This window comes from Chiloscyllium plagiosum, unplaced genomic scaffold (assembly GCF_037043375.1).
Source record: "Chiloscyllium plagiosum isolate Xiang-an unplaced genomic scaffold, Cpla_swu_hap1 HiC_scaffold_19, whole genome shotgun sequence".
NCBI lineage: Eukaryota > Metazoa > Chordata > Chondrichthyes > Orectolobiformes > Hemiscylliidae > Chiloscyllium > Chiloscyllium plagiosum.
In genome coordinates this window covers 14,687,682-14,715,595 of record NW_028270157.1, presented here as the reverse complement: position 1 = coordinate 14,715,595, position 27,914 = coordinate 14,687,682, and the positions used below count along the sequence as shown (strand labels likewise).

At 44.2% G+C, this 27,914-nt stretch overlaps 1 protein-coding gene across 2 annotated transcripts; it reads left to right on the top strand.

Annotated features, from left to right (window-relative positions):
• Window positions 1-1,184: 1,184 nt before the first annotated feature.
• LOC122559839 (nuclear transcription factor Y subunit beta-like) lies at window positions 1,185-26,078 on the top strand. 2 transcript variants are annotated; one of them, XM_043709942.2, is made up of 7 exons: window positions 1,185-1,307; window positions 10,709-10,802; window positions 14,299-14,432; window positions 19,716-19,913; window positions 20,693-20,777; window positions 23,191-23,270; window positions 25,537-26,078. In XM_043709942.2, exons 2-7 carry the CDS (start codon window positions 10,709-10,711, stop codon window positions 25,567-25,569), a joined length of 624 nt encoding a protein of 207 aa, XP_043565877.1. In that variant the 5' UTR covers window positions 1,185-1,307; the 3' UTR covers window positions 25,570-26,078. The 2 variants fall into 2 exon arrangements, with proteins under 2 accessions (XP_043565877.1, XP_087853161.1); XM_087997035.1 differs by lacking the exon at window positions 1,185-1,307 and adding an exon at window positions 10,247-10,425.
• Window positions 26,079-27,914: the final 1,836 nt, after the last annotated feature.

Genomic DNA, 27,914 nt, shown 5'->3' with positions numbered 1-27,914 from the left:
GGCATCAATGTAGACTTCACCAGTTTCCTCATTTCCCCACCCCCCACCTTACCCCAGTTCCTAACTTCCAGCTCAGCACCGCCCTCATGACGTGTCCCACCTGCCAAAATCTCCCTTTCCACCTACACACTCCACCCTCCCTGCATCCCCACCCCCATTCATCTACTGTACTCTATGCTACCTTATCCACAGTAACCCCCCCCATTTCTCTCCACTCTGCAGGCTCCCTGCGTCCATTCCTTAATGAAGGGCTTTTGCCCGAAACATCGATTTTCGTGCTCCTTGGATGCTGCCTGACCTGCTGTGCTTTTCCAACACCACTCTAATCTAGACTCTGGTTTCCAGCATCTGCAGTCCTCATTTTTGACATAGAGGGTGACCCAAGACTGAAGCTCCGAGCTGAGGACATAGAGGGTGATCCAGGACTGAAGCTCCGAGCTTGGGACACAGAGGGTGATCCAGGACTGAAGCTCCGAGCTGGGGACACAGAGGGCGATCTCGGACTGAAGTTCCGAGCTTGGGACACAGAGGGTGATCCAGGACTGAAGCTCCGAGCTGGGGACACAGAGGGTGATCCAGGACTGAAGCTCCGAGCTGAGGATACAGAGGGTGATCCAGGACTGAAGCTCCGAGCTGGGGACACAGAGGGTGATCTCGGACTGAAGCTCCGAGCTGAGGACACAGAGGGTGATCCAGGACTGAAGCTCCGAGCTGGGGATACATAAGGTGATCCCAGACTGAAGCTCCGAGCTGAGGACACAGAGGGTGACCCCAGACTGAAGCTCCGAGCTGAGGACACAGAGGGTGATCCAGGACTGAAGCTCCGAGCTGGGGACACAGAGGACAATTCAAAATGAAGCCTGGACTCCACAGCTCCGAGCTGGGGGAAATGAGAAAATAAACTGCAACTTCGAGCTGAGGTCCGAGGCCAGAGGATCTGGATGTAGAGCTCCGAGCTGGGGCAAAGTGAAGGGGCTGTGGAGGCGAGGGAGCAGCCTCGAGACGGAGCTCCGCGGTGAGGATCCGGTGGGCGGGAGAGAGAGGGAGGGAGCGAGCGAGCGGCCTGGAGGCGGGGCTCCGGGCTGAGGGGGCGGGCTCGGTGTGGGGGGATGGGGACGGGAGGCGGGAGGCGGGCCCGCAGGGAGTTGGGGAGGAGCCGGAATGGCCGGGCTGGCGGAGGCGGCGGGAGGAGCGGTGGATCCTGGAAGTGCAGCTCCGCGCTGGGACTGGCTCCTTCGCAGCCATTTTGTCCAACCACAGCCGCCTCTGCAACTAACCAACCAGGGCTCCGGCAGCGCTTCAATAAGGTTTGTCCCCGGCTCGGCCAATGATTCGCTACCGATCGCTGCAGCTTCCCGCCCGCCCGCAGCCCGCGCGACCGACCGCCCGCCCGCCAACCAACCCCGCTCCCAGGGCCGACCCGCCTGCAGCCTCTCGGCCTGGAGCCGCACTCCGAGCCCGAGGCCTCGGCCTATCCGCCCGCCCTGCCGCGGGGCTGCATTCCCCCAGCACCGTGTCCCCCCTCCTCAGGGACACGGGCAGTGGGGCAGGGGCTGGGGCAGGGGGCTCCCGGCGGAGGGGCCTTTGTTTGTGAATCATCACATTCCCCCCCCCCCCCCCCCCCCGGGGGCTGCTGTGGGACACCGAGGATGGTCGGTGGTACAGACCCCCCCACACACACACACATTCCCCACCCCCCCACACACATTCCCCACCCCCCACACACATTCCCCACCCCACACACACATTCCCCACCCCCCCACACACATTCCCCACCCCCCCACACACACTCCCCACCCCCCCCACACACACTCCCCACCCCCCCCACACACACACCCCCCACACACACTCGCCACCCCCCACACACACACTCCCCACACCCCCACACACACTCCCCACACCCCCACACACACTCCCCACACCCCCACACACACTCCCCACACCCCCACACACACTCCCCACCCCCCCACACACACTCCCCACCCCCCCACACACACTCCCCACCCCCCCACCCACTCCCCACCCCCCACTCCCCACCCCCCACACACACATTCCCCACCCCTCCACCACACACCCCACCCCTCCACCACACACCCCACCCCTCCACCACACACCCCACCCCCCCACACACACCCCACCCCCCCCACACACACACCCCACCCCCCCACACACACACCCCACCCCCCACACACACACCCCACCCCCCCACACACACCCCACCCCCCCACACACACCCCACCCCCCCACACACACCCCACCCCCCCTCTCACACACCCCACCCCCCCACACACACACCCCACCCCCCCACACACACCCCACCCCCCCACACACACACCCCACCCCCCCACACACACCCCACCCCCCCCCACACACACCCCACCCCCCCCACACACACACCCCACCCCCCCACACACACACCCCACCCCCCCACACACACACCCCACCCCCCCACACACACACCCCACCCCCCCACACACTCCCCACCCCCACACACTCCCCACCCCCCCCACACATTCCCCCCCCCACACACTTCCCCACCCCCCCCACACACTTCCCCACCCCCCACACACTCTTCCCCACCCCCCACACACTCTTCCCCACCCCCCCATACGCTCTTCCCCACCCCCCCATACGCTCTTCCCCAGACTCCCCCCTCTCTTCACCCCCCCCCCCCCTACAACACTCTCCCACAACCTTCCTGGCCCCACCCCCCACACTTCCCCAATTGTCCCCACACTCCCCTCCCCCCATTTGTCCCCACACTCCCCTCCCCATTTGACCCCACGCTCCCCCATTTGTCCCCATGCTCTCCTCCCCCTTTCTACCCCACACTCCCCTCCCCAATTGAAACCACACTCCCCCATTTGTCCCCACGCTCCCCTCCCCCATTTGTCCCCACACTCCCCTCCCCCATTTGTCCCCACGCTCCCCTCCCCCATTCGTCCCCATGCTCTCCTCCCCCCCCATTCGACCCCACGCTCCCCTTCCCCCATTCGACCCCACGCTCCCCTTCCCCCATTTGACCCTACACTCCCCTTCCCCCATTCGTCCCCACGCTCTCTTCCCCCCCCCATTCGACCCCACGCTCTCTTCCCCCCCATTCGACCCCACACTCCCCTTCCCCCATTCGACCCTACACTCCCCTTCCCCGATTTGACCCCACACTCCCCTCCCCCATTCGACACCCACATTCCTCTACCCTACTCCCCAGACTCTCCCTTCTACCCCACTCCTTCCCCTGCCATCATATTCTTCCCCAATACTCACCTGTCCACCATTGTCTGCTTTTCTTGCCAATATTTTGCATACCATTTGTTATCTATAGTATAGTGGTTATAATGTTACTTCTGACCGGGAAAGAGTGTTTAGAAGTGACTTAAATTTCAAGCTGTATGGCTGGTGGAAGGAGGTATCGAGCAATTACTTAATATTCAAAGTGCTGGAGAAACCTAGGTCCGGCAGCATCTGCAGAGCAATAAAGTTAACGTCATACCAGTGACTACTTTGCAACTATTCTGAAGGTTATATTTGTCTCAACATTAATTCTTGTCCAGCAATGCTGCCGTACCTTTTGATCTCTCCAGCACCTAATGTTTTTGCTTCAAACTTTCAGCATCCAGAGTATTTTGCTTTTAACTAAGTTAATGGAAATGAATGTGTGTGAAGATGTGTTAACTATTAATATTTTTGTGCTACATTTTCTCGATTGGGTTATTTAACCTGTTGTGCTGCCAGACGTTATGTATTTGTGCTTGGAAATTCCTAGATGCTTTTATTTAAATGAAATAACTCACCATAATGGGAATAATTAATTCGTGTGTCAAAAGTATCATCTGTTTGATTATTGCTAACATATGAAGTGGGAGTCGTTTTTGAAATACAGTCACTGTTGTAACAAGAAATACAGGGGAATAAAAACACATACAGAAACCAATTTGCACCCAGGGTACCAAATTCTTTTCTCTGCTGGTTTAAAGGCAAATATTTGTTGGGTTGTCAGCAAGAATTGTTCCTCAAAGTCGCGATGGGATCTTTTTTGGTGTACTCAAAGAGTAGTTGGGATCTTACTTTAATGTCACTTCTGAAACAAGTAATCTCAAACAGTCTTGCAGTAATACACCTGGGTGTCAGCTTAGATAAAGTGCTGAAGACTCTGCTGCTGTTTGACAGGTGGGAGTGGTATCGCAGAACACCTTCAGTAGAACAGAAGGCTGTGTTTTGATGGAATTGCTGCATTTGTGGTTCATGTGTCTGAAAACTCAACTAAAGTTTGGTTGCAGGTGTATCGAGGGTAGAGATGGAGAAACTGATCTGATGGTCTTTTGTGAATTTACATTTGCAAACATTTTGTTACAGGCTACATGATGGGGCACAAGTAGGAACTTAAATTTTATTAGTAGATTTTACAACCTCCCAGTGTTCCAAAGAGTATGAATTACTATTAACACTGTAAACTGGTCTCCGTGCTCACTCAACAATGTCCTACAACTGGCAATAATGTGAATAGGGTGGCTAATTGTTTATTGAAAAGATGGTTGAGAAGGAAATGTTCATTGGGATGGTGGGGGATCGATCTCTTCTGTTTCTGTACCGGTGCCAATATCCCATGAATTTAAATCCATTCCTCTTACACCAATCTTTGAGCCAAGTGTTTACCTCTTTAATCTATTAACCCTGTGCCAATTAGTTTATGGTTCAGATAGTCATCTGGAGATCATTACTTTTTTGGTTCTGCTTTGTCTGATTTAGCCCCTAGCTGCTGGTATTCCCTCAGCAGAGCTTCTTTTCTCCTCCAACCTAAATCATTGGTACCCACGCGGACCACAACAACTGGATCTTCCCCTCTCTCCCTGAGGAACTCTGCAGCCCAGCTGAGAGATCCTGAACACCAGGCAGGCAGCACGGCCTTTGGGACTGCCTCCTGAAACACAGCATCCAGGTAACCCTTCACCCCTCCCTGATGTGTCAGTGTTTGAAGCTCAGACTTCAGCTCACCAACTCTGACCCGCAGCCAACACTTGATCCAAATCTGGTCACTCTGAACCTCACTGGGATCCACCAGCTCCCACATCATGTGGGTACAACACATCCCCTGGCGTTGTGTCTCGATTTTATTTATTTGGTTATTAATTTATTTGTCCTACTGTTCTTTTAGTCTGTAGTCTGTAAATAATTTTTCTTATTTATCTGCAATCTGAAAGTAATAGTCCAGTCAGCAGCTGTTATTAACCAATGAACTTATGGGTTTCCTTCTTGACAAGTTAAAACTAGTTTTAGCAAGACCTCCCTATTTTTATAGTCCATTCCCTTTGAAATAAAGGTCGATAGCCTGTTTGTCTTCCTTATTACGTACTGAAGTTGCTCAAACTTTGTGATTTATGTATGAGGACGCCCAAATCCTGCTGCTATAGCTTTTAGTTTCTTTCTCTATTTAAATAATATTCAACTTCTGTATTCTTCATTGAATCCCTACAATGTGGAAGCAGAACATTTGGTCCATCGAATCCACACCAATCCACCAGGTCGCTTCCCCTCCCCACAAATCCCTGCAACCCCACCTCTGGGATTGTGGGAGGAAACTGGAGCACCTGGAGGAAACCCATGCAGACATAGGGAGAACGTGCAAATTTCACAAAGACAGTAGCCTGAGGGTGGAATCAAACCCAGGTTCTGGTGCTGTGAGGCAGCAGGGCTAACCACTGAGTCACCGTGCCATCAAAGTGCATAACCTCTCGTTTTCCCACACTCTGTCAAGCTTTTTGCTGCTTGCTTAACTTATCTGCATCCCTCTGTAGATTCTTTGTGTCATCCTCACCACATGCCTTCCCATCTATTTTTGTCTTCTGCAAACTTGGTAATAGTGCATTCACTTTTTGCTTATCAAAGTCGTTACTTACAGGTTGCTATCCTGAAAATGCCCCGGTTATTCTGCCTTCAGTTAGTCAATCCTCTATCCATGTTAATATACCACCTCCTGTTAGGTTCTTTTCCTGAGCTTTCACACACGAGATGCAATTTGCACACACCAACTTCTGAAAACAGTTAAAGTTTATTAAAGCCAGTACAAACTAGGTGACCTCCTTTGACCCTCTTCGCAGGCATGCAAGGTCGAGTCAAAGAGGCCTTGAACAAAGAAACCACATCTCCTTTATACAGGTCAGTTGGTAATGCTCACAGGCACTCTGGCCACCCCCCACCTGCCCATAACCACATGTTACCCCAGGTACAATGGTAGGATGAGATCATCCTCAGAGATAATGTAAAAGTAAATGCCCAAATCATGTTATGTAGACAATTTCCTGATTCCGTGATTCCCCAAGACAATGTAGGTGTGATATGCCCTAGCTTCGGGACAGCCCTGCAAACAGGTTCTGGCTCCGCTACCTCCCTGGACAATGTAGGCGTGATATACTTCAGTATCGGGGGATTATGATGCAAACAAATTTGATTGGCTGGTGGATGGCTATGAAAGCATTTCTGAGTGGAAGGGACTGAACGAGAGTTTAATTTGATAATAGCAGTATAATAGTAGTAAATGGCTGCCCAGGTGAAGTGTGGATTACAATGGATAGTCAGCCACATTCCTGCATGCCATCTATGAGACAGAATGTCGCCCTCATCCACTTCCAGACTGTTCAGTTTCTTGGAGAAAGACAGTACAGTTTAACCCTTTAACATTACATTAATGTCCAGAGAGATAGTATAATCTAATCTTTTAACATTACACTCCAACACATTGGAGACTCATCTTATTAAGTAACCTAATGTGCGGTTCCTCATCAAACCCTTCTGAATCCTCAATGTTAAATCCAATTCTGGGAGATGAGTGATTTTAAACAAAAAAAAAGCCTTTTTCACACACTCAGGAATGCACTGCTGGAAGTATGGCAGAAGCAGGTTCAATTGAGATATTCAAGAGAGAATTGGATGATTATTTGGATAAAAGTGATGTGCAAGCATATGGGGAAAGAAACAGGAGATTGGCACTAGGTAACGATTTGAAGAGCTGGCGCAGACACAATGGCCAAATGACTTCCTCCGCCATAAGGTTTCTGTGATACTTCAAACTGAGTTAGAATTGATTTATGGTTTGTGATTGTCTGACATATAAATCAAACAGAAAATTTATTGTTTATCCAGACAGTGGCGAAAATGTAGACTGGTGGAGGCAACCAGCATAGATGCACATAAAGGATGAAGAAATGGAAGGATACACACCGGGGTGTGAGGGAGGTGAAGGGGGTGGGCAGTATGAGTAACTTGGGCAGAGTGGTCTGTTTCTGTCTTGTAAATTGGCAGAGAAATGGATCCCTGATGAAGGGCTTTTGCCCGAAACGTCGATTTTACTGCTCGGGTGCTGCCTAAACTGCTGTGCTCTTCCAGCCCCTCTAATCCAGAGAAATGGATCGGATGCACCTGCTTTCTTTTGCTAGTTGCAGATGACTGGCTATGTGAACCCAGCTGGAGGAGTGCCTGAATGTTGTGGCAGCTTCTCTCAGTTTTAGAAGAGCACAGGAAGTTGCTGGGGTCTTGCAACCGTGTTGTTAGAGACACTCCTGCCAAAGAAGCACTTCTGAAGATTCTACTGTTTGTCATAGCGTGCTTACTACAAATAATGACTTATGTTGTTCGAGAGTTTCAATTTTCTGAATTAAAGATTAATTTGATTAATGTGAATCTGATAAAATGGCATTCATCTTGCAGAGACTTTTCATAGGCAGCATCTTAAAATACGTCCAGAGGCAAGTAGTATACTTGAGAGTTTCAGCATCAGATAAGCTGAGGGACAGACAGGCTGAGTTAGGGGACTAGAATATGGTAGATGGAATATGATATGGATTAGTAAGGTTATCCACTTTGATGGAAGGCACGGATGTACAATATACTGTTCATGGTGAGAGATTCAGAAGTGTTACTGTTCACAGGTGACTGGGCGTTCCTGTTCATCCATCACGGCAAACTAACCTGCAGCAAGCAGTCAGCTGAAAGAAACAGGGGACGTGGCTTCAGAATAATGGCCCAGCCATTCAGGACTATGTTGAGCCTGGATTTCTTCACTCAGAGGGTAGTCAGTGTTTGAGGTTCTCGACCCCAGAGGGTTGTGGTAATTCAGTCATTGACATAGGCTGAAAGATTTCTGCATGTTAATGACATCAAAGAATATGGGAATAGCACAGGAAAATGGTGTTGACGGAGATGACCTTTCCTGATGAAGGGCTTTTGCCCGAAACGTTGATTTTCCTGCTCCTCGGATGCTGCCTGACCTGCTGTACTTTTCCAGCACCGCTCTAATTTTGACTAATAATAGTGAATGCGGATGATGTAGCCATCATTCTTCCTAAAGAATTCATAATTTGAATAGATTTTTAAAAACCTGTTTATTCAGGCATTATGAAGCCCTTTCAGGGCGTGTGGGGTCTTCAACCTGTGCTTTCTGGTCCAGATTTAGGAACACCATGACTACACCACAGGAGCCCCGTGAAGTCTTTGTAGGTTAGAAAACAATTTCATAGCAATCAGTCATTCGGAAATGCTTGATATGTAGCTTCTAATGAGCAACGGGTTAAAGGGTTATGGGGAGTGTGCAGGAAAGTGGAGTTGAAGCTTAGATGGCAACATAAAATGATATTAAATGGCAGAGCAGGCTCAGGGCTGAATGACCTACTCCCAGTGATGTTCTTCTTGCTTATCAACAATTATGGTGATTTCTGTGAATGGCTACAAATTGTGTAGTCACTTGACTTTTAAGAATAGATTTTTATACTTAGTTTCTAATCGAGTTAATAGGGATAGTTTGTGCTGGATCCAAACAAAGCTTCACAAGCAATTTCCAAGCAAGTGAATTGATATATCTGACAACAAATACAGAGAAGGAAATCCCAGCATTGCAGCTTAGTTGGTGTAGATGTTGATGTTTTAACATGCATGTTATTCAACTTTTATGAATCATCTTAATTTTCTGACTTTGGTCTGAAGCTGTTCTGACCAGTGCAGGGGCGCAATTAACATTTGTGTTTTTTAAAAAAGTATTTAAAATATATTGGATTCAATGTTTAACATACGAGATGTCCATTCATTTTCTTTTGTTTTTTTTAAGAACTCGACCATAACTTAGGTCTGATATTTCATCACAGACCTGGCGGGGGGAGTGTTGCATTTTTGGAGGTGGCATGTTTGAGGTGAAACATTAAACCAAGGCCACATTTACATTTATGTAAGGAAAGTACTCAATCCCATATAACTATGTGTTGTAGTCAATGGTCACCTTCCCCACCAAGAACAGTGGCTCAGTGGTTAGCACTGCTGCCTCACAGCACCAGGGTTCAATCGCAGCCTCGGGCGACTGTCTGTATGGAGTTTGTTGATAGAGTTCCGGTTGGAATGCCATGCTTCTAGGAATTCTCGTGCGTGCCTCTGTTTGGCTTGTCCTAGGATGGATGTGTTGTCCCAGTCGAAGTGGTGTCCGTCCTTATCCATATATAAGGATACTAGTGAGAACTCTATCAACAAACACATCAAGCTAGACCCCATCTACCACACCCTGAGAAAAAGGACAGGAAATGACATCACAGGAAATGAAATCACCAACACAAACCCAAACATATAAATAGAAAATAGGAATTATCAGCAGTGCTTGGCCCGGAGTCCCACTGAAGATGTTACCTAGTATGGTGACGAAATGAACCTTCAAGGTCAGTGAGCAAACCTACATCCAGAACCCCAACCTGAGCAATAAATCTTCTCAAAACTCGCTCTTCATGAGAATCTCCAAATCTGTTCATTGCCTAAACTGTTAGTGTATGTAACAGCTTGTTTCCAAATCTTTTCTGTTTTTATCAACATTTGTTTAATCAGTTTTCCTGGATAGTTACTGCTTCCTGTCCTACTTTGCGTACCTGACTCTTGCTGTGTAATAACCTCTGTTCCTCCCATTTAAAGCATGCAGTCAGTTAAAACAAGTTTGATGCTCTTCATTCAGTAAACTTATTATAAACTCAACTATAAAATATCTACAACAAACACAAAACGCTACAGAAACTCAACAGATCTGGAGAATATATTGCTTTTATAAAATATCTGTGCTTTTAAGTCATTTTTTAAACACACTCATTTTGAAAACCAGTTGAGCCCTGCAAATCATACAGTGAAATCATAAAGTTAAGCGCATGGCGGAATGATGTGACAACACTCCGGTTTGTTTCCTGATTTGTATCTTATGCTTAGGTTTGCAGCCATAAGGATATTTTAAGGATATTTACATGTTTGAAGAAGGACGAGCTGACTGACCTTATCCCTCACCAAGATCACAGAAAAGGATGGTCTGGCCGTGATCACATTACTGTTTGTGCAAATTGATAGTCATGATAACTACTTTATGAGAGTGACTACACTTCCAAATTGGCTGTAAAGCATTGAGGTCTACAGGTATTGTGAAAGGTGCTATATAAATAAAATAAAGTCTTTCTATTTAATAAATTTACTCCATTGCTTGACTCTCCCAGTCATTAAAAGCTTGTATTTTGTGTTGTTCAAGATTATAATGGTGAGTTGTGTTGTATAAATAAGGTGCACATGGATACAATGCTATTCCACAAATAAATCAGATCAAGTATTCAGTTGCATGCAGAAACCTGAATTTATTTTATGAATCGACCGTAAAAACATTTTGGTGTAACTATTTCTGACTCAGCAATTCTCAATATTTCAGATGGATGGTGACAGTTCCACGACAGATGCTTCACAGTTAGGAATTGCAGGTGACTACATTAGTGGAAGTCACTACGTGTTACAGTCTCATGAAGGTATGGGTTAGTGTTTTGCCACTGCATAAAGATGTGTCAAAAACACTTGCATGATACCACCTTACCCTCTCCTCCATTGTCAGCATTCTGCAGGGACCGTCCTGGTTCACTCCTCCAACACATCTATCATTTCCTTATCCCCTATCTCCACCCTCCTGCATGGCAACTTCCCATGCCATCTCAGAAGTTATAACGTGTCCTTTCACCACCTTCCTCCTCAGTGTTAGCCCTGATGCTTGTGTCTCTGCAATGAGATGTGACTCCAAGGCAAGAGTGCTTGGATTCAGTGAAAATCCATGATCTGTTGCTGTTATACAGATGCCAATGCAGTGACAGCCAGTGCCCAGGAAATTGCTTCTGTTTAAAGTCATACAGAATATAAAATCGAGATCAGTTTACCGCAGAGGTGTATTGTTCATATAACGATGTGAGACCGAATATTTGGGAGCTGCGTGTTATACTGCGGATCCACTGAACATTTTGAGAAGGAACTAATAATTTGCCCAGTGATTTAATCACAGGTGGTTAAGGTGATTTTGTTTTTAAAGTGATTTATGATCCAGCAATAGTGATAGAAGTTCCCTCTCCAGTGAATGTAGTGGGTTTGAACTAACATTAGTGCTGGAAGACTTTGTCCTGTCATCAAGAGTCATAAGTCCGAAATTCACAATTATCCCAGTGAATCCTTTGGAACTGTAGTAAACTGGTCCTGAAGGGTAATGTGGGGAATAAATGACATACTAATCTGTGAGAGAATGCGTTTTCAAAGGAATGGTTGGCTTGGAGTAGATGTCTTTTCATTTAATGACACCAAGCTCGAGCTTAAATATTAACCGTCTTGTATACAGTGAAATGAATGAAGGCTTGTACACAGATCAAATGTGTAGAAGTAAATTGAGGCCCGAGAGAGGTTGCAGCAGGGATTCACATCAGAGTGATACCAGGGATGAGGGAACATTGGTTTTGTACAGCAATTAAAGAAACTGGGGTTGACCCCTTTGAACAGGGAAGATGCAGGAGAGATTTAAATTGGGGCGATCACATTTAATGATGTTGGAGTAGCTGGGGGAAAACTATCTCTTGACAAGAGTCAGGCTACTGACATTGGATCGAACATGATTGACAAGAAAACCAGAGGGAAGATGACAATCTTTGATGCAGTAGCATGTGATCCAGCTGAGAACTTAGAAATTCTTGGACCACTCGTAGGTTGTAAAATAGCACTCTTTTATTGTTATCAAGCCGGCTGAGAGATCAATAGAAAAAGACTAGATTATCAATCAAATACGACCTAGAATATGCTAATAAATGATCTCCAATTCTTAGTGAAGAGGCAGCATAATTCATATGAGGTAAAAACAATGACTGCAGATGCTGGAAACCAGATTCTGGATTAGTGGTGCTGGAAGAGCACAGCAGTTCAGGCAGCATCCAAGGAGCTTCGAAATCGACGTTTCGGGCAAAAGCCCTTCATCAGGAATAAAGGCAGAGAGCCTGAAGCGTGGAGGGATAAGCTAGAGGAGGGTGGGGGTGGGGAGAAAGTAGCATAGAGTACAATAGGTGAGTGAGGGAGGGGATGAAGGTAATAGGTCAGGGAGGAGAGGGTGGAGTGGATAGGTGGAAAAGGAGATAGGCAGGTAGGACAAGTCCGGACAAGTCACGGGGACAGTGCTGAGCTGGAAGTTTAGAACTAGGGTGAGGTGGGGGAAGGGGAAATGAGGAAACTGTTGAAGTCCACATTGATGCCCTGGGGTTGAAGTGTTCCGAGGCGGAAGATGAGGCGTTCTTCCTCCGGGCATCTGGTGGTGAGGGAGTGGCGGTGAAGGAGGCCCAGGACCTCCATGTCCTCGGCAGAGTGGGAGGGGGAGTTGAAATGTTGGGCCACGGGGTGGTGTGGTTGATTGGTGCGGGTGTCCCGGAGATGTTCCCTAAAGCGCTCTGCTAGGAGGCGCCCAGTCTCCCCAATGTAGAGGAGACCGCATCGGGAGCAACGGATACAATAAATGATATTAGTGGATGTGCAAGTAAAACTTTGATGGATGTGGAAGGCTCCTTTAGGGCCTTGGATAGAGGTGAGGGAGGAGGTGTGGGCGCAGGTTTTACAGTTCCTGCGGTGGTAGGGGAAAGTGCCAGGATGGGAGGGTGGGTTGTAGGGGGGTGTGGATCTGACCAAGTAGTCACGGAGGGAACGGTCTTTGTGGAAGGTGGAAAGGGGTGGGGAGGGAAATATATTCCTGGTGGTGGGGTCTGTTTGGAGGTGGCGGAAATGTCGGCGGATGATTTGGTTTATGCGAAGATTGGTAGGGTGGAAGTTGAGCACCAGGGGCGTTCTGTCCTTCTTACGGTTGGAGGGGTGGAGTCTGAGGGCGGAGGTGCGGGATGTAGACGAGATGCGTTGGAGGGCATCTTTAACCACGTGGGAAGGGAAATTGCGGTCTCTAAAGAAGGAGGCCACCCGGTGTGTTCTGTGATGGAACTGGTCCTCCTGGGAGCAGATACGGCGGAGGTGGAGGAATTGGGAATATGGGATGGCATTTTTGCAAGAGGTAGGGTGGGAAGAGGTGTAATCCAGGTAGCTGTGGGAGTCGGTGGGTTTGTAAAAAAAATGTCAGTGTCAAGTCGGTTGTCATTAATGGAGATGGAGAGGTCCAGGAAGGGGAGGGAGGTGTCAGAGATGGTCCAGGTAAATTTAAGGTCAGGGTGGAATGTGTTGGTGAAGTTGATGAATTGCTCAACCTCCTCGCGGGAGCACGAGGTGGCGCCAATGCAGTCTTCAAAATCTATATCTCTGAGTTTCTGAACCTCTTGGGTAATGTCTGGAGAGATCAGTGACACTGGCGGATCTATCAGGAATAAAGGAACAACATTCCTTTCCTACAAAGGCACAAACGCCGCCCTCCTTAGCTAGTAGAAAGTCCAAGGCCAAACGATTCTGAAGGGCTACTGTCCTGATCACGACCACCAGCATGGTATTCGTCAGGGCATTTGCAGTATCATTGGCGACAATTTCCGGTATTGTTCTTAATCCGTCTAATTTGGTGCCCTTTAATTAAAGCCAATGGGGGAAAACCATCCCAATAAATGTGAGATGGGCAGGGAGGTACCTCTTGGTCTTCGGAGGTGAAGGCAACCTATCTAAAACACGATTAAGGGGAACCACGTACCCAATATAGTATGATCCCCACCAGTTTGAGGGGAACCAATATAGCCTTTGAGTCTGCAAATAAAATAGGTGCCATTATAGGCGGTAATACTTCATCGCAGCTGGAAAGGTAACGGAAGGAGATTCAACAGAATCCTTCAAAATGCAGCAGCGTGTGTACATGAAAAGGAAAATATTTCAGAATACTGGGAAACAGCAAAGGAGCGGAGCTAATTGGATAGCTCATTTAAGGATTCGATGAGATGTCTGACTCAGTTTCCAGTGCACCTTTTTGCTGTGAAACTTGTTTTGCTTATTTTTTGCGGAATTCTGTAATAATCTGTTTTGTTGCAGGAGATGCTGATGAGGGGCTTGGTGACCATGATGACACAAATGGCTCCAAAGAGTCCTACAGGGAACAAGACATCTATCTTCCGATTGCCAATGTTGCCCGGATAATGAAATCAGCTGTACCCGCAACAGGGAAGGTAGTGCATAAACTTTATTGCTTGATGCTAAAACTCTCGAGTAAGCCCTTCCTGTAATCATCCTACTTATTTCCTGTTGCTCTTGTTTGGGTTAAAGCAAAACAGCTGTAAATTTGAATAGACTGAAGATTAAAATTAACGAACTGCAATGGAAATAGCAAGAATGGTCCAGTTATTGCATCGTATTGTGTAGCAGAATACTTCTGTTAGAGTTAAACATTGTATCCTCAATCTTGCTCTGAACAACATCATGAAGGTCATAACTTGCATGTCACCTGATCATCTTGAGATAACTGGAAGTGCTGATGATTAAAGTTTTGATCAGTGAGATTTCAACTAGAATATTTCCAACCGAGCAAATTGTACTTCAGAGTAATTCACTGTTTGTGACGTTCCTGACACAACCAACAAGTTATTTTTTGTTTCAATGATAATTTTCAAATTAAATTCATACCCATTGTCATTTGCTTGTAAATCCCATCAGACAGCATTTAAGGAGCCTCATTTCTGATGAAGGGTTCCTGACTGAAATGTCGATTCTCTTGCTCCTCAGATGCTGCCTGACCTGCTGTGCTTTTCCAGCACCACACTCTTGACTCTGATCTCCAGCATCTGCAGTCCTCACTTTCTCGTAGCACTTAAAATATTCTGAGAGTAAAAGCAACAGTTGAATGCAAATTGCTCAGAAACAATTTTCTTACAACAGATGAAAGCCGTTGTTACTTTCCGGTTTCCATGGATCTGTCTCAGGCGCACTCCTTCCTTTCTTATCTGCCATGAGTCAGGGACAACATCACATCAGAGAAAAAGCATACAATATGGTGAAAATGAGTGAGAAGCCAGATGGTTGGAAAGCTTTTTAAAAGCCAGCAGAGGGAGTTGATGAAATGACAGTAAGCTAGCTTATGTAAAAAGATTTCACCGTCTTATAAAAAATATATAAACGTCTAAGAGAGAGAGAGAGAGGCAAGAGTGAATACTAGACTGCTGAAAAGTAAGGCTGGAGAAGTAGTAATGAGGAGCAAAGAAGTAGCAAAGGAACTAAATAGGTACCTTGCATTGTTTTTCATGGTGGAAGGCACCAGCACTAGAGAGTCAGGGCAGAGGTGAGCATAATGGCCACCACTAAGGTGGCGATTAGGAACCTGAAAGGTCTGAAGGCGCATAAATCACATTGACCAGATGGATTACACCCTAAGTTTCTGAAAGAGATAACTGAGATTGCCGAGGTATTGGTGATGATTTTTCAGGAATTGAGAATCAGGCAGGGTGCCAGAGGACTGGCAAATGGCTAAAATAAACAGTCCTCTTGAGGGAGGCAGAAGATGGGAAACTATAGGCCAGTTAACCAACCTTGGCCATTGGTAAGATTTGAGAGTCCACAATTAAGGATGAAATTGTGGAATACTTTGGAAGTGCGTGGCAAAATAGGGCTGAATCAGCATGGCTTTCTCAAAGGGGAGGATGATACACTTTGGTAGGAAGATAGAGGTGTAGATATTTTCTTAATGGGGAAAAGCTTCAAAACTGTGAAGCACGAAGAGGTTGGAGCCCTAGTTCAGGATTCTCTTAAGGCTAACATGGAGGTTTCAGTTAGCAAGGTAAGTACAAAGTTAGCATTCCTTTTGAGAGGGCGACAATACAAGAGCAGAGATGTATTTCTGAGGCTGCATAAGGTTATGGTCAGATGCATTTGGAACATTGAGTGTTGTTTTGGGTTCTGAATCCAAGAAATGCATGCTGATCTTGGACGGGGTCCAGAGCAAGTTTACAAGAATGATCCTGAAGATAAGGGATTATCATGAGGAACATTTGAGAACTTGGGGGCCATACCCAGTGGAGTTTAGAAGGATGAGGGGGGGATCTGATTGAAGCTTACAAAACACTGAAGGGCCTGGATGGACTGGACATGATGTTTCCACATGTAGGAGAGACTAGAACCCAAGGGCACTATCTCCATGAAGGGGTGACCCTTTCGAACTGAGATGAGGAAGAATTTCTTCAGCCAGAGGGTGGTTAATCTATGGAACTCATTGACACTGAAGGCTGTGGAGAGCAAATCATTGAGTGTATTTCAGACAGAGATAGATAGGTTCTTGATTAGTAAGGTGATTAATGGTTACAGGGAGAAGACAGGAGAATGGGGTTGAGATAAATATCATCTGTGGCAAAGCAGACTCAGTGGGCCAAATGGCCAAGTTCTGCTCCTATATCTACAGTTTTATGGTCATCCACCTCCTGCTCACTGACATTATTGAAAAGCCAATTTTCACATGTGGATGACCTTCAGCTCTTGGCCTGTTTCTGCCCCCTCACCCTGTTCCTGAATTATCCTTGTGATGTTACATTCATTTGATGTCTTGGAAAGATCACAACTTCTTTAAGCTCAATGTCCTAAAGACTAAAGTCTTTGTCATTCATTCCAAATGCTGTGATTGTGATTCGTTCCCTTTCCCCATTCCCAGTTAAAAATCACACAACACCAGGTTATAGTCCAACAGGTTTAATTGGAAGCACTAGCTTTTGGAGCGCCGCTCCTTCATCAGGTGGTTGTGGAGTACACAATTGTAAGACACAGAATTTATAGCAAAACATTTACCACCTGATGAAGGATCACTGCTCCAAAAGCTAGTGCTTCCAATTAAACCTGTTGGACTATAACCTGGTGTTGTGACATTTTTAACTTTGTACACCCCAGTCCAACACCTGCATCTCCAAATCATGACTCCCATTCCCAGTGACTGTCTCAAACATTGTAACTGTGATATCCCACTCATCCTTGGGAATCTTGTCAGACCATGGACTGTCACCACAATAGAGCTTCCTTACATTGTTTGTTTCACATAATGTAGGAACATAAGAATTAGGAGTGGGAGTAGGCAATTCAGCCCTTCGAACCTGTTCCATCATTTAGCATGATCACCATTGATATTATCCTGGTCTCAATTCCACATTCCCACCTTATCCCGACTACTCTTCATTCTGCTTTTCATCAGACGTCTGTCTCTTTCTTTCTTAAATCTGTTGATTGATTCTGTCCGGTACAGTGATTTCCACAGATTCACAACCCACTGAGAGAAGTAGTTTCTCCTCACCTCAGATTTGAACCTAGTCCCTCTTGCTGTATATCAATGACATCTTGTTCAAGACTGTCCCACACGAAGAACCCTCCCTACCTTATCAGTTCCCTTTAGCATTTTAAATTTCTCAATCAGATCCCCCTCATTCTTCTGAACTCTAGCGAATACAAGCCCGGGATCTTCAACTGCTCCTTGTACGGCAGTCCTTTTATCCCTGGGATCAACCCGGTGAACCACCTCTGAGCCGCCTCCAGTGCCATGACATCCTTCAAGCATAGAGACCAAAACTCGACACAGTATTCCAGATGTCATCTCGCCAACACCTTTATATAATTGTAGCAACACTTCTTTACTTTTATAATCCAGTCCTTTTGCAATAAATGCTAGGATTATATTTGCCTTTCTCATTACATGCTGCTCCCATGTGTCCATTTTTTGCCTCCAATTTAAATAGTAATTTGCCCTTTTAGTATTCCTTCAATTCACATTAATTTCAACATGAATCTCTTGCAAACACTTCGCTACACTACATTCATTGCTACCCACCTAACTTCTTTCAAATACTCCTTGGTTTCATGGTTGGATTATGCTTTGGTGTCTCCTACCTCTGCAGTCCCATGCGTAAGTCTTTCCTAAAACAGTCCATTCCTTTCATTCTAGCCGGCAAATGGATTTCTTCACCTGCCTTTGTCCCTTTAGTGGCCAGAATGCATTCTCTGGTGTTCTTTCCTTGAACATCACCTTTTTAAAAAACTTTCAACAAGCTTCCCATTGTCCTTCCTAACCCCACCCTTCCTGATTTGGTGTTTGATTTCCTTCTGATTTTTGAAGCACAGTGGGTCATTAGAGTCATAGAGACGTACAGTATGGGAACATACCCTTCGGCCCAACTTGTCCATGCCTACCAGATATCCCAACCCAATCTAGCTCCACTTGCCAGCACCTGGCCCATATTCCTCCAAACCCTTCCTATTCATATACCCATCCAAATGCCTCTTAAATGTTGCAATTGTGCGAGCCTCCACCACTTCCTCTGGTAGCTCATTCCATATACATACCACCTTCTGCGTGAAAAAGTTGCCCCTTAGGTCTCTTTTATATCTTTCCCCTCTCACCCTAAACCTATGCCCTCTAGTTCTGGACTCCCCAACCCCAAGGAAAAGACTTTGCCTACTTACCCTATCCACAGGGTCTCGAAGTTTAAAGCATAACATCAATCCAAGCTGTTGCGCAATAAAATATAGCATAAATAAAACTAATAACATTGTTATTCTTGGAAGATCCATGGACTCTGTTTTTTACATTCAAAAATAATCATCTTCGAAGGGGCATCTCTTGATGAAATATGAACTATGCAAGAATTAATTGTGCTAGTTAGATTGATGTGCACTCTCTGTCTGCAGCAATACTAGAAGCTAGTAAGTGCATTTCAACTTGGGGTTAGTTTGTTGATGAATTGAAGTGACAATTCTCCCTTACTGACAACACTGCTGACATTGGGTACCTTCCCTGACTGGGATTGTATCTTTGCATTTATGTGACACCAGAGTGATCCAAATGCAATTAAGCATTTTTGAAGTGCAGTCGCTATTACTATTGGCAAACCATGGGCTAGATAATTTGTACACAGCAAACTCCCATGAAGGACTGTTCTGTTACTCTGTACATCTGTAAGGTATGATTTGCCCGGATAGCAAGCAAAACAATACTTTTAACTGTATCTCAGTACATGTAACAATCATAAATCAAACCAAATCAGATGAATGAGCAAGTTGTTGATTTCTGTAAGCCGAGATGCCAGGAGAATTCTCTCTCTCTCTCTGAAAGTTTTTGTGGTAGGTTTGCTTGAATAGGGAGTGGAGTCTCAATTTGACATCTCCAACAATCCCTCGATGCTGAATTATGCTTTGAACACAAAGGGGAAACTGCTCTGAAACAGAAAAGATTATTATTTGAGCTTAAGTTATTAAGTGCATTGTTTTTTCATCATTCATAAAGAAAGCACTTACTCTTTTTTGCACATCCTTCCTTCAATCCAGTTCAAAGCACTCCAAAGCCAATAAAATCCTATGAAGTTATTCTAGAGATCATGACTTCCTGTGCTTGACTGAACTATACATTACAGACATTTTATAAAAAGCATTGATGTGAAGTTGCAGTGTCACTGTCTCTCAGTATTCCTAACGAAGTTGTCTTTGACTAGATCGCTAAAGATGCAAAAGAATGCGTTCAAGAGTGCGTGAGTGAGTTTATCAGCTTTATAACGTCTGAGGCTAGTGAGCGATGTCATCAAGAGAAACGCAAAACCATCAACGGCGAAGATATCCTTTTTGCCATGTCTACATTAGGCTTCGATAGTTACGTGGAACCTTTAAAACTCTACCTGCAAAAGTTCAGAGAGGTGAAACTGCTTTCACTTTTGCATTACATAGAAAGGGAGTATCAAGTAGTAGTGTCCATTGTTGGTTTGCTGGTAAATAATTAGCTTCTCTGCATTTGATTTATGAGGAAGCGGGCTACCACACTCCTCTTGGAGTGTTTGTGCTATCAGCCTACAAAAGAAAAATATGCTTCTTTCTGATTTTAGCAACCCGGTAGTGAGCTGCCTGCTTTAAACTGTCATGATCAACCCATCTGAAATGAGCTGTGTAGGAAGTGTAAACACAGACCCATGGTCCTTCAGTCCATCACTGTGGCACCTCACTGATTGAACATGTCCAAAAATTCTCCTATTCTCGTTTTATTTTCTCTTGTGACCTCACTCCTCTCCGATCTCGGCTGTCCTCCAGTCTGGGCCCCTTGTGCATCGCCTGGTTATAATTGTTCCATCATTGGCAGCCATGCCATCAGCTGTCTGAGTCCTGGTGTTCTAGATTTCTCCTCCTAAACCTCTGGCTCTCTCTTCTCCTTCAACAAAGTCCTGAAAACTGAACTTTTTGACTAAGTTTTGGGATCATGTGTCTAATCTCTCTCTACCTGGATCAGTGTTAAGTGTTGTTCCGTAGCACTACTGTGAAGCGCCTTGGGATGTTTTAACCACATTAAAGGTGCTATATAAATGCAAGTTGTTGTGAAGAGAGTACTGAACCCTTGCTAGCACACTTTTAGAAAGTAAACCTTTTTTTTTACCAATTGCATTTTTCATTAAAATAAAAATTAAAACTGAATTGAATTGTGCAGGCAATGAAGGGGGAGAAAGGATTAAACACATCAACAGGTGGAGGCACAGATGGCCTGGGCGAGGAGCTCACAGAAGAAACTTTCTGTAAGTGCTGCATTTGACCATTGAGTTCTTCTTATTAAAACAAACTTTTATTCTACACTATCTATTGGAACAAGGAGGAACTGGAATAAATTATTTCAAACAAAGATTGGTCACTTCAGAAGGCCACCTTAATGACAAAATACCTACAATCTTGCTGTCTAACCCATCTGTCTACAATGTGTTGCTATTATTCAACTTGCATTATACAGTAACTTTAACAGAAAATGCATTTGGAAAGTAATTGGAGAGGAGGAGGAAGAGAGGAAACCTGATCGAGGTGTACAAAATAGAGTGGAATAGATACAGTCAATAGCCAGAGACTTTTTCCCAGGGCAGGATTGACTGGTACGAGGAGTCATAGTTTGAAGATATTAGAAGGAAGGTATAAAGGAGACGTCAGAGGTAGGTTCTTTACACAGAGAGTTGTGAATGCACGGAATGCGTTGCCAGCTGTGGTGGTGGAAGCAGAGTCATTGGGAACATTTAAGCGACTGCTGGACACGCACATGGATAGCAGTGAGTTGAGGGGTGCGTAGGTCAAGGTACTACATTTTGCATTAGGATTAAACCTTGGCACAACATCGTGGGCCAAAGGGCCTGTTCTGTGCTGTACTTTTCTATGTTCTAAATGATGCAGGTTTCAACAAGTGATGTTGAAGAGCTTGTGAGGTTTGCAAAGAGTGGGACCTAGATAGATGAAGGGACAAGTGATAGTCCTGGAGCACAAGGGCAGGTTTGACAAGATATTCCTCAGGTGAAGGAGATGATTTCTCCGAACTTGTCCTTGGAAGCTATATTCTTCTTCGTGGAGATTTTCTGCAGGTGCAGACCAGATTGTTGGATGTCAAAGGATCTGGACTCCTAACCTTCCTTGAAGTAATGACAACTGGATTTACCAGGGACTGCTTCCACTACTAATGGACAGTAGTGAGAATAGTGATTTGTCTTTAATGCTGTTGGAAAATTGGGACATAGAGTGATTCTGGGAGTTATTTTTGCCCTTTACAGTGCTATCTCTAGTTTTCCCTAATTATTAAATGACTTCAGCATAGAAAGTGGTCCTTCAGCCCATCATGACTGGCATTTTGCAAGAGCAGCTCAGTTGGTCCCAGTGTTTCACTTTGCCCCGTCACCTCCATTTTTCTCCCCCATCAGGTAGTTATTGCCATGCCCTTTTCAAAGCCATGGTTGAATCCGCTGCAACTGCAGTCTCAGGCAGTGCATTCCCAGATCTAACCACGAGCTGCTTATAAAGCATGTTTCCTTTTTTGCCAATCTCCTTAAATCTGCAGCCTCTGGTTTTTTTACCCTCCAGCAATAGTTGCTCTACTATCCAGATCCTTCATTCTAAACTGGTCCTTCAGATTGCCCCTCAGTCTCCTCTCCCTGAAGGACGAAAACTGCATTCAATTGTCATACATCCCTCCTCTGTTAAATTTTAAATCAAGGGAAGAGGGTGGGGGGGGGGGGAATGAAATTAATAAAAACAGTAAAGTACTGTTAATCAACCATGCTACCGAAAATACTTTGTTTTCGGTTCCTGATTTCCAAACTTCAGTTGATTTTAAGCATGATATGGTTGTAAAATATGGTGAGATGTGGCTCATACATAAGCTAAGTGACTTGCACAGAGGTCTTGGGGCAAATGACCAGTTTCTGTGCTGTAAGCTTCATGTTATGGGCAGCACGGTGGCACAGTGGTTAGCACTACTGCCTCACAGCACCAGAGATCCGGTTTAATTCCAGCCTCAGGCGACTGACTGTGTGAAGTTTGCACATTCTCCCCATGTCTGTGTGGGTTTCCTCCGGGTGCTCCGGTTTCCTCCCACAGTCTAAAAATGTGCAGGTTAGGTGAATTGGCTATGCTAAATTGCCCGTAGTGTTAGGTGAAGGGGTAAATGTAGGGGAATAGGTCAGGGTGAGTTGTGCTTTGGTGGGTCGCTGTGGACTTGTTGGGCTGAAGGGCCTGTTTCCACACTGTAAGTAATCTAATCTAATCTAATGTTATATGATGTTCTTCTGGTCAGGAACATGTTCCACTGAACATTTTTTTTAAATTCCAAGGTGTCCGTTATGCAGCTATAGTTTCTTAGAAACTTTTATCTGAAATCTTTGTTTCATAGTTTCTTAGAATATTTTATTTTAAATCTATGTTTTAGTTTCTTAGAAAAGTTTATTGAAATTTTTGTTTTCTAAAAGTTTCTAAATATCGTAAAGTACCTTCTGAGTTTGTGGTGTAGCCTCTGCTTGAAGGGTCTCCTGTAGATTGCAGGTCCTGAATATTAAATTCTGGGAGAGAATTGCTCGATCTAGTGTGTGTTTTTGTTTAATGCACAATATTAATTTCAGTTTGGCTGCTAAAAAAACAACCACTTTTCAGAATTTTTCATACACTTCTTATTGCTATCAACAGCTAATCAGTTGACAACAGGATTAATCACTACAGATGGTCCACCACAAAACGTTATGGTTTATACCACATCTTATCAACAGGTGAGTGCTCCTCTCTTCAATACTCAAACTTATTTTAATGCAGCAGTAATGGCTGTTTGTAGTTTACAACATTGTTCCTCATTTCCTTGGTTTGATTTATTCTCTTTAAATCATGGAGTTAAATCATAGAATCATCCAGTACAAAAGGCAGCTATTCGGCCAATTGTGTGTGTACTGGCTCTCTGAAAGAATTGACCAGTCAGTCCCACTGCCCCCCTTCCCTTTCCCCAGCAAACACTTCTCTCGAATTTCTCTTGTGCCCTTCACCAGTTCATGAAATTGCAAAGGGATTTATGGCCACTGGTATACTCTTGAAATAAAGTCACAATAGTAGAAAATGCAGCAGCCAGTTTACACTCAGCAAGATGATAATGACCAGTTGGCGTTTTTGCCAGGACACTGGAGAGCGATCTACTGCTCATCGATTTAGTGTGACATCCTCATGCTAATATGTCCTTTGAAAGAATCTTATCTGACAGTACTGCAATAGGCGTGTCAGCCTAGATAATGTGCAGAAACCAACTATCTTCTGACGTGAAAGTACTCTCATTGAACCATTATGTTCTTTAAGTATATAAACGTACGTTTTAAAGTAAATGCAGTTTGTGGCTTGATAGCAAACTAGCTATCAAGGTTGAAATTGCAGAACAAGGGGTCATACTTAAGGATGCAAGGTATGCCATTTAGGCCTGAAATGAGGAGAAATTTCTTCATCCAGAGAGAGGTGAACCTGAGGAATTCTTTACAACAGAAAGTGGTTGAGGTCAAAATGTTGAATGTTTTCCAGAAGGAAATCGATGTAGTTTTTAGGGCTGAACGGATCAAAGGGTAGGAGAGAGCAGGAGCAGGGGATTGGGTTAGATGATGAGTCAAGGTTATATTGAATGACAGAGAAGGTTTGTAGTGCTGAATGGCCTACTCTTACTTCTATTTTCTCTTTAAATCTGCAGAGTTGTTGATGTGACTATAATTTTAAAAATAGTTTGTGATTTGTAAATACCACCAGCTAATTGGTAAGGCAAGCAGTAAATGCAGTTTATGTAGTTCTCTATGAAAGTTGTAGGTCCAGGGTCTGGTCTGGTGTGTGCCCTACTGTCACTCATTGCAGTTGGTGGAGTTTCAGTGAGTTGCTTTATTTTAATATCTCTGAATAAGGGAGAGTCTGAACCTCCAGGGGGTTATATCTGGAGGCATGAGGTCTTTGCGAAATGCAGTAAAAACTTAGAACTGTCATTCTCCTACCCTATAATTAAAAGATGTTGAGGCTGGGGATTAATTGAAAGAGATTTTGTAAGGGAAGGGTATTGAGGGATATAGTGCTGGGGCAGATTAATGGAACAGAGGTACAGACAAGCTGTGAGCTAATTGAATATTGGTTGATAGCCAGCAATTTTTAACTCCTTGTTAAAATTAAATTTCTCCCATTGTTCTCATCATGACTTCTGTAGAAATTTAGAACACAGTTTAATTTTGTTTTCCAAAATTTGATTCTTTTAATCTAATTTTCATGACCATCATTGTTGTTAGAAATCTGTATCTCTTCCACTGCAGATATTAGTGTTTGAAAAGGTAAGAATATGGAGTGTAAAGAGAAAAGATAGATTAATGTCTTTTCCGTGGACGAAACTAAAGGAAGGTTTCACTTTTACACATCAATCCTGTGTGTGCTGATCTGTGACTTTCACTGAAGCAATTTTAAATTCCTCAGCCTTATTTTCAAATCCATCCAGGACCTTACCCCTCTTCTCTAATTCCCTTCAGTCCCACAATTCTCTGAGATACCTTTGCCCCTCCAATTTTGACCTCTTGAGCATTGAGAGCCTTTGTCATAAGTCTGATTGGGAAGCTTTTAGACTGTTACCATTTCTATCCACTGTATAAACCTATAATACTTTATAAAATCTTTAAACCCTATCCCCCGGACACCACCTAATTTCTGCATCTCTTCAAACCTACATCTTTGACCAAGCATTTAGATATTTGCCCTGGTTGCTCATTATATGATTCATTGTCAAATGTTGTTGAAGCACATTGGGGTGATTAAAGGCCCTATATAAATACAAGTTGCTGTTGTCTGACCCACTGTGTTTCTCCATATTTTTGATTTTGCTTCAGGCTTTCTAGCACTGTTTACTGGATGTTTACTCTGTTTGAATTCAGTTCAGTTTTACAATTGACTGTTTGCGAGCTTTTTTTTTTAAAATGAGCCGTCTGTTTGAAACTCTGTTCTTAGTGGAACTGACTGACTTCCCTTTGGCTCTGGCAGATTTCGGGCGTACAGCCCATACAGTTCTCCTGATGGCAACCACTGATGACCTAGAAACATATCAATCTCCGTGATAACAAGATAACTGGCTGAAAGAAAGGAAAAAAGAATTGGAAAAGATAAGAGCAGTTGAATGGCTGGCTGACCGAAGAGGATGATCTCGAGCTGCTCTTGTATTATATTCTTCTGAATAGTTGTAGATGCTTTGACAGGTTCCTGGGGTGTGACCAAGAAATCCAGTTTCTGACCCCACCTGAAGGATCATTTCTTATTTACCAGTTTTAAAAAACTGAATCTTTATAATGTATCACAGTTACAAAGTACTTTTGTTTTGTACAAGAGTTGTTGGGTTTTGTGTGGATACATGCAGGAAGCTGATGTCATTGGCCGCTGTGTGTCTGATTTATTACTGTCAGAACTTACTGGGCAGTATCTTATTTTCATATTGAATCATGTTGCTCCTTTTGTAATTCAGATAAGTAATTTCACTAGATGTACCCTTTTAATAAAACAGGTGTATAATAAATTGTTTTTGAGAGTAAGGAAGCTGGTGTTTCTGTCCCACACAATTCACAGGTTGGAGCTCGCTCTGTGTAATTGGTTTGTTCAGCATAATTTGCAGTGAATTTCTCACGCTTCCCCTTCCAACTAAAAGTGGCTATTTCATGGTGATTTATAATGCCGCATTTGCAGATTTGCTCTGAGTGCAAACATTCAAAAACAGTCAATTGTAGCTGATAAAGTTATGGATGTGTAAGATTAAATTGGTTTATAAAGTAGACGGAAATGGTAATAAATCTCAGGATTGGGAAGCTTTTAGACTATGACAAAGGAGCAAGAAATTGTTGAGCAAGACTAGAATATGAATTCAATTTAGCAAAACATGGACTGTAAAAGCTTCTGCAGGTAAAATGAAATGTAAAACGTTTCAATGTTTAAAAAAGAACTATTTGGCTACGATGAGATCTGTAACCCAGAGGACTGTGGAGGATTTTTGAGATTGCTAAAATGTTGTGTGTAATGTAAAGGGTTATGGTAAAATTGTGAGTAAAAGGAAGTATCTGATCAGCCATGATAGTATTCAGTCACAAAGAGGTTTGTCTGGCCTGTACCTATGTTCTTATTCAAAAATTGAATGTGAGGGATATAATTGAACATTCAGATGTATAACATCAAGCAGTGTCAGTAGATGATTTATGAAGACTAAATCACGCTGAACAAATCTAATACAGCTCTTGAAGAGATAACAGGCAGCATTGATAAAAGAGAGCTAGAAGATTTGGATTTCCAAAAGGTACTGCACACAAGGCCAGATAAGAGCCATGGTGTTGGGGTTGTGTGTTCACCTGGATAGGGGATTGTCTAACTAAGAGAGTTGGGATAACAGGACATATTCAGGATGTAACTAGTGGAATGCCATAGGAATTGGTGCTGGAACTGATTTATTTTATTGACCTGGCAGTGAACGTACCATCGGCAAGTCAGAAGATGACACACTAATGTGGGAATGCAAAAACTCTCAGGCCTCTAAACAGGTTTAAGTGAGTGGGCAAACACTTGACAGGTGGAACGTAATTTTGAAAAATTAGGTTATGCCTTTGGCAGAAAGCATAGAGAAGCTGAATGTTATTTAGATGGAGAAATTCTCCAGAAAGCTACAACAGAAAAGAGTTTGAACATCCTGAAGTGAATCACTTAAAACCAGCATCCACATTCAGTGGATAATAGGGAAGGCAAATGTACTGTTGGGCTTTATTTCAAAGGAGATGAAGTATTAAAATAAGATTTTGCAAAACCACACAAGGCACTAATCAGACCACACTTGGAATACGTGAACAGTTATGGCCCCTTATTCAAGGAAGGATATACTGGCCTTGGATGCAGTCCAGAGGACGTTCGTTATATTGATTGCAAAAGTTGAGGGGGTTGGGCCTAGAGTTTAGAAAAATGAGAGAAGATCTTATTGAAGCATATAGGATAGGGCATTTGACAAAGTGGATACAAGGGGTTGTTTTCCATTGTGGGATTGTCTTAGTAAGGCGTAGTCTATTTAAGAGAGTGGAGGGTTTGTTTTTCCTCTGAAGATTGTGAATGTGACAATTCCTTACCTATCAAGCCTGAAGTAGACAGTGGATTTTTAATCAGGGAACCAAGGGTTTTAGGATAAAGCAGAAAAATGGAATTGAGAATGATCAGATCAACCATGGTCTCATTGAATGGTACAGCAGACTCAATGGGCCAAATGACTTAGTTCTGTTCTTGTGTTATAGACCATCCATGCCTTTGATTTGGTTTTGAAGTGAGTGATTAGAACATAAAACTGGACTTAACAGTTACACTTGTTGAGTAACTCTTATAAAACAGTTGAGTACTTTGTA